The sequence below is a fragment of the Equus caballus genome, chromosome 21 (genome assembly GCF_041296265.1).
Source record: "Equus caballus isolate H_3958 breed thoroughbred chromosome 21, TB-T2T, whole genome shotgun sequence".
NCBI lineage: Eukaryota > Metazoa > Chordata > Mammalia > Perissodactyla > Equidae > Equus > Equus caballus.
This window is the reverse complement of record NC_091704.1, coordinates 15,761,059-15,768,678: the sequence shown is the minus strand read 5'-3', so window position 1 is coordinate 15,768,678 and position 7,620 is coordinate 15,761,059. Positions and strand designations below refer to the sequence as shown.

Sequence of the window (7,620 nt, the reverse complement as noted above, 5' to 3'; positions counted from 1 at the left end):
TCTCCCCTCCCGGTTAGCAGGGGCCACCTTCCCCCAGCCCAGGTTGCAACAGTAGAGGCAAGACACACTCAAGGTGGCATTTCTCCACTTCTACACTATTGACATCTGGAGCTGGATGATTCCATGCAGCTGGGGCTTCCTGTGAAGTGCACAATGTTTAGCAGCATCCCTGGCCTTGGCCCACTAGATGCCAGGAGCATCCATCCATGCTCATGAATTGTGACACTCTAAAAGGTGTCCCAGATACTCCCAAATGTCCCCTGGTTGGGAGAGTCACCCTGGGCTGAGAGCTGCTGACCTATGAGCTGTAGAGGACTCCTAGGCCAGTAACTCCGAAGGGACCCCGAATAGGCAACCCAAGAAGATCCCTCCCAAAGAAAGAGCCTCTCTTAGGACCCTTCTCCCTGGCCCTGACCGCATGTCCAGGCCATGAGGTGCTCCCCACAACTGTCTGATCCTGCCCTCCTACCCTCACAGTCCTGGTCCTCCTCAGCCTGGGCTGCCTCTCCCATGAAGCCTCCAGCAGGGGAGGGCAGAAGAAGCTCTCCTGCTTGATGCTGTGAGCAGCACACACAGGCAGGTGTCGGGCAGGCCTCGGGGCTCCTCCAGCTGATGCCGTGTGCTTTATCACTGCTGCAGCCTTCCAAGCACGCTGCTCCCCAGGGCCTCTCCGGGACACCAACCTAGAGGATCTGTCCACAGGGTCTGGAGAGGCCAGGAGGGACCTCAGTGGGCCTTTGGGGCCCTGCAGCCTCCACTCAACCTCCAGTTCTGCACACACAGAAAGGGCCCTCTGCCACCTCTGTCTGCCCAGAGAGGCCCCAGCCCCAGCTGAGGGCTGAGGAGCTCCCAGTCTTGGGGAGACAGGGCTGTGTACAGATGCCTCAACTCCTTGGGGTATAGCTAGGGTCAGAGGGAAGGTGGGAGCTGGAGGAACCAGAGTGGGAATCCAGGACTGTGCCCTGGGTGAGGACAGCTGAGGCTTCCCAGGATAAGGGCAATTTGGAGCTGGTCTTGGAGAGAGGATTCTCTTGGGCAATAGGTGTGCTCAGTGTCTTCTGGACAAAGTGGATAGCCCTGCCTCTGTTCCCAGTCAAGGTCTAGACTGTCCTTGTGTCCTGCCACCAGTATATGCCTCCAAGTCACATAGTAAAACTTAATCTTTGGTCTTTTGGAGTTGTAGCTGGTCCCTGATCCTCTGATAAGAGTGTATTTGTATGCTAATGAGATGACTGGTAGATGTGCATTTATCATTATAAAGTATCTTCTGCCTAAAACTACACGTATGCCTTGCCTTTGAGTAACAATTTCATCCCCCTTCCTGGGGATGAAACAATCAGGCCCCTTCCTGGATCCTCAGTCCTACTTGATTCCCAACACCAGCAGGAGAGTCAGACAGACCTAAAGTTCCAGGTGACTCCCTTCATTCACATGTGGTGTGACCTGCACCAACATTTCTCATCTGTGTAAGGGGGTACCCGTATGTAGCCTCTGACCTCTCTTTGTGCCACCCTGAAATAGCACTTCTGCTCTTGAACACGTTCCCCAAATAGGTACAAGTAGCAAGGTAATGAGAAACTGACGTTTTCCCTTAAGTTACAAGAGGAAAAAGGAGAAAGGATTTCCATAAGATGTCAGATAGCAGCACCCTCCTAACACGCTGTGTGTTCTCACCCGAACACGGAGCCCTCTTTTCTTTCTCTCTCCCTCCCTCCCTCATGTCCCTTCTCTATCCTTTCCTCATGTGCAAATTGCCATCTTACAACCTCTTTCTCCTTCTTCCTGCTTCTTTCAGATTTTGCACCATATTCTTTCAAATCTAATTTGATGTTCAGATAATTTTAAATGACTCCATCCCTCCTAGTCCTCTCTCTCTGTATTTATTCTGATTCCTTTACTCAGCTCAGCTCAACAGAGAAAAGATCCCTTAGAGTGTTTCACTCCCAAAGGCGGTGAAGAACGTTAGACAGAAATCCGTTTTCTCAGAGACAAGCACTTCATTTTCTTTTCTACATTTGTTACAATTAAAAAGAAAAGGATAATAAAACACTAGACACAATGCTTGATACTCAGAAAGGACTCAGTGCTGGTGGCATTTATTATTATCCTATTTTTCTTCATTCGTATTTGGTGGGGAGTAATAAAGTCTTCCCCTGCTTGTCCATTCAGGAAGGACCACGAGCATCAGTGCCCAGACACATCCAGGTGATGCTCCCCACTGGCCCACAGAGAGATGGCACATTCCTAGGCTTAGATACTGGATTGGAGTCCATCACACTGAGTCATTAACAAGAGATCATGATTGCTCAGCCTCTGGAGCAGGAAGACAACAAATTACAGAAAAGCAAATAGCTAGATTGCGCTGAACTCCTATGGAGTGTGGGTATTTTCACTCACCTGAGTCCTCACAACTGTCCAAATGTGAGACATCTTAGCCCTCTTATCATATTTCCGCATTCTCAGTCTGTCATGAGTTAAGAGGACAGAATTTTCTGAGGAAGCTTTTTTTTATGGCATTCTTCAGCTCCTTATTCCTGAGGCTGAAAATGATTGGGCTAAGAAAGGGCGTGAAGACTGTATAGGTGGTGGCCATCAGGGTGTTACTGTCCATAGAATGAGGGCCCTTGGGCTTGAGGTAGATGATGGAGGCAAAACCATAGTGCACGACCACCACAGTGAGGTGGGACACACATGTGGAGAAGGTCTTGTGCCGGCCCTCAGCTGAGGGGATCCTCAAGATGGCAGACACGATGAAGACATAGGAGAGGAAGATGAGGAACAAACAGCCCATCAAAGCCGTGACACACACCAGGATCACACCCAAGGTGACAGAGGATGTCTCCCTCCCACAGGACAACTTCAGGAGGGAAAGCACATGGCAGAGAAAATGGTGGATCATATTAGACCCACAGAAGGTGAGGTGAAACACGATCAATGTCACCATCATCCCCATGACTGAGCCACCAGCCCAGGACCAGGACACGAGACGGACACAGTCACGGGGGCTCATGAGCACATTGTAGCGCAGAGGGTGACAGATGGCCACGTAGCGGTCATAGCCCATGATCATGAGAAGGAAGGAGTGGGTGAAGCCAAACGTGAAGGAGAAGAACATCTGGCTGGCACAGGCCACAAAGGTGATGGAGTGATGGGTGGAGAGCATGTCCACCAGCATGCGAGGGGTGACAGCCACAGTGAACAGAATCTCAGAGATGGAGAGGGCGCACAGGAAGAGGTACATGGGCGTGTGGAGGCTGCGCTCACTCCAGATGGTGGCCATGATGAGCAGGTTCCCCAGCAGTGTGAACAGGTACATCAGCAGGTACAGGAAGAAGAAGATGGGCAGGAGATGCTGGGGGAAGGTGGAGAAGCCAATGAGGATGAATTCAGTCACCGTGCTCCAGTTGTGAGCACGCAAGGATGCTGCATCTGCTCAGATCAGAAACAGAATGAAGCACGGTGATTCAAACAGACTCTAACTGAGATTTGATGGCAATTTAAGAACTTTATACTATTGAACAATTGGCTTAACTTTTCTGGGTCTCACAATCTTCATGCATAGCAAGGAGTAAATCATGAGTCCTTACCATCAGCACTGGGATATAGATAAAGTGAGATCATCATATTACATGCTTAACACATAGTTTGACTACTGACTTTTTACTAACAGTGACTAAAATAACCTTCCCAGGTTGTAATCATTAAGGACAGATAGAGATGGTCAGAGTTGAATTCTCTTGAATGGAGTGCCTGTTCAGGAAAACATATATTTGGATCTTGGGGTTAAAAATTTTTTTCTTATCTCAGAATCTTTTTCTTCTAATTGCTTAACCCATTTATGCTTGTTTTAATACTATTTTATTGGTACGTATATCTGCCATCTTATTTTGTTTTTGTGTTTGCTCTTCTGAAGGAACTGAATAGAAAATTTGAAAAGAGAAGGATGGATGACTATATGCCAGGCAAATATATCAAGTGAAAGTTGATTCAGCAATCTTGATAACAGACAAAATGGATTTAAGGAAACAAGAATCATAATGTCTCCATTATGACTATTCACTAAAAGGAACCAGGAATCCTGGAGAAATGGTCTGAGTGCGGACAAAAGCTAGGACATGTCTGCCACTGTGTAATGGAACTTTCACTGAGTAATGGGCTAATGTTAAGAGGATACAGGAACCAGGTTGAAAATGTGCCCACTGGCCAAAGCTGATCATGAACGAATGATCGTTGTACAGAGGATGGAGGGTGAAACTACATGATACCATGGGGACGCAATCAGACAAATTCAGAAGGCAGAACCTTCCATAGAAACTGGTTTGGTCTCATCAATAAACCAGGTGATGAAAAGGACGAAGAGAAATTCAAGTGATGTAACAAGCAGATGCAATATAGTGTACTAGATTGGGTCCTGATGTACATAAACCATCTGTAAAGCATTTTTATGGCAACAGAGAAAACTTTGATCATGGTATGAATGATTAGATGTGGAAATATTAAGAAATCATTATTAATGTAATCATTAAGCATATTCTTGTTATTTTGGGTGGGAAGCAAAATATTCTCAGTATTTACCTGCATGCTAAAATTTAACAATTACACACATACACCAAGTGATAAAGAAATGATATTTTATAAATGTTAGAAGACCATCTTCGTGAGCAGCATAAATATCATTAATCTATGAATCAATACATCCTAGAATATTAAGTAATAATTAAACAACACAACATCAATGAAAGAGATATAAATAGAAATAGCTAAATCAATAATAGGTAGATAAATTATAGTTAGATATTTTAACAGATTTCAGAAATGCCATTTTTGAATCATTAGCAAGAGTGCAATTAGTAATATTGAGACATTAGCTATTGGGTATATTTCGACGCTTCCAAAAAAGTGATTAAACATTGTTTTCAAACACAGAGAAGACTTTTACAAAAATTGACTCTATTAGGATGTAAAAGCTTTTTCCATCAATGGCAAAGTTAAATATTATTCAGATTATAATACACTAGCATTAGAAATTATGGAGAAGGAATAGCTTTTCAAATCTCTTATGTTGGAAGCTAAATTTACTATTAAATCTAATGTCTCAACAGTAAATCAAAAAAATTCAGAAATATTTTAATTAAATAAATTAAGCATTGAATGTCAATTTTTTAACCCAAAATAATCTTATTTGGGAAATAGACACCTTTAAATATATTTATCAGGAAATGAAAACAAGAAAACATCATGCTTAATAAAATGAATATCAGATTATTGGAAAAGATTAGTTAGATAGAAAAAAGGAGAAGATGCGAGTAGCAAAACACAAAATTAACACTGGGAAATAACAAAACTAATGATATTTTTTAAATGACTAAAAACATAACATGACAAATTTGAAACTATACATGAAAGGAATAAATTCTTAGAAAATATACAATTCCAAAACTGACGCATGAAAAAATAGAAGCCCTGGATGCGGAAATAAGTTTAAAAGAAGTTGAGAAGTTTCGTCAAGGACCGTCCCTACCTAATGCCGTTGGCCCCAGTGCATTTGCAGGTGAGCTCTCCTAAACTATAAGGAACAACTGGAACCTCATACACGTTCTTCAAAAAACAGAAAAACATATATGAAATCGACTGAACTCACTTCCTCAGGTTAATGCAATCTTGATTCTAAAGCCAGGTAGAACGTTTATAAGAGCAGACATATGCGTTCCCCCTATCCGTGTGGATTTTAAAATCCATCATAAGACATAACCTAGTCAAATGCAACGGTTATGAAAAACAGCATATTGTGATCAAGTGGTGTGGGAAGATCCCATGAATGAGAAGGATGGTTGGACATCAGAAAACCTGTCATGTGACTCATCATATAAATAAAGTAAAAAAGAAAACTCATATAATTATTTCAATCAGGCAGGATAATTGTAAAATTCAACTCCTATTCATGGTTTTATGAAAGGTCTCTCCACTGCATGAAATCAAAGGGGTCTTTCTTAGCTAAAGAATATATACTACAAAATTAGCAAATCCTGTACTAAACGGGGAAACTAGATGCAGTGTCTTAGGATCAGGCACAGGCCCCGGCTACTCACTGTCTCTGCTGCTCTTCAGCATGGAACTGGCCGTCATGGGTGGGGCTGTCAGGAGAGGAAAAGAAGGGGCGTCAGGATGGGAAGGGAAGAAACGTGATCATCTGCCCGGAGAAGATCCAAGTGGCAGGACGGGACACAGAGAACGACAGGAGAACAGAACGCAGCCGAAGGTGAATCTGTTTACAAAACTCACAGTGTTCCTCATGCTGTTACCAGGAATAATCAATCAAATATAGAATTTAAGTAAAAAGTATGGTGACATTTCCCATATGACACAAACTATGAAGAAACAGCTCTCAAGCATTTTGGTCTCAGGATCCCTTTACATTGAACAGGCAGAGGCCTCCAAGGGCTCTATCAATTTTTATCATATTAGATGTTAAAGCTGAGAATCTTTAAAAATATTTACTGATTAGTATACTTAAAAGAACGATAACACACCACTTTCATGTTAATACAGGTAACGTTTTTAGAAAAGTAATTACACTTTCAAACAACAAGTAATGAGAAGAGTGTCCTGGTTTGACATTTTTGCAAATATACCTAATGTCTGACTTGAGGGGAGACAAGCTGGCACTCGCATCTGCATCTTCATCAGTCTGTGGCACACGCTGTTTTAGTTGAAGCATATGGCAAACACATCCCCACACGCAGTTGGAAAAGTAAGGACCTGATGGACCCCAGGGTTCCTCGTATGGCACTTTGAAATCCTCTGCTACAAAATATCTAATAATTAACCCAAAACATGCAACACCTCCAAAGACAGAAATTTTAACCACTAATAAAAATGTAGATGATCTGAATACACGGAAACCCGTCTATACTCTTGGATGGGATGAGCTAGTATGGTTATGATGTCAGTCCTTTTCCAAATTATATCATTGGTGCAATTGGATTTCCAATTTCTGTGAATTGACTATCAATTTAACACTATGCTAAATTTCCTTCTGAAAAGTAAAAACCCGTGCAAAGCTATACCAATTTTCTAAAAATGCAGTAAACAGCAGAGATAGCCATCCTAGGTATTGACACAAATTGTAGAGTCAGAGTCATTTTGAACAGTGTGAATCTGGAACATATAAAGACACTGATTAAATTGATTGATTTTCTCAAAAAATATGCCTGCATTATCAAAATCTAATCTACGATAAAGGTGGCAGCAGAAACCAAATGGAAATGATGGATTTTTACTAATTTATGGTGCGAAAACTGATCGTTTTATGAAGCAAAGTAAACCAGGTTTTCTGCCTAGGGCCACATACAGAGATGTAATCCACATGGGTGAAGACATAAATATGAAATATAAACTATAAAGTTAACAGGAGAAAGTTTAGAAAAACAATTTTGTTGATGTAGCAGTGGAAAAGGATTTCTTAAGAAAAACTCTAAAAGCACAAATGATTGGTGATTCTAAAAAGATATGACACACCCACATTAAGGATTTATGTTCAACGAGAGATACTTTTGATAAAGTTGACAGGCAGATGGAGAGTTGGGAAAAATCATTTACGTTGTCTGAAGCTGACAAGGG

The 7,620-nt window shown here is 42.1% G+C and overlaps 1 protein-coding gene across 1 annotated transcript; it reads right to left on the bottom strand.

The window, feature by feature from the left end:
* Nucleotides 1-2,467: 2,467 nt before the first annotated feature.
* LOC138919844 (olfactory receptor 10H4) lies at nt 2,468-3,412 on the bottom strand. Its single transcript, XM_070246446.1, has one exon. It carries the CDS (start codon nt 3,314-3,316, stop codon nt 2,468-2,470), a length of 849 nt encoding a protein of 282 aa, XP_070102547.1. The 5' UTR covers nt 3,317-3,412.
* Nucleotides 3,413-7,620: the final 4,208 nt, after the last annotated feature.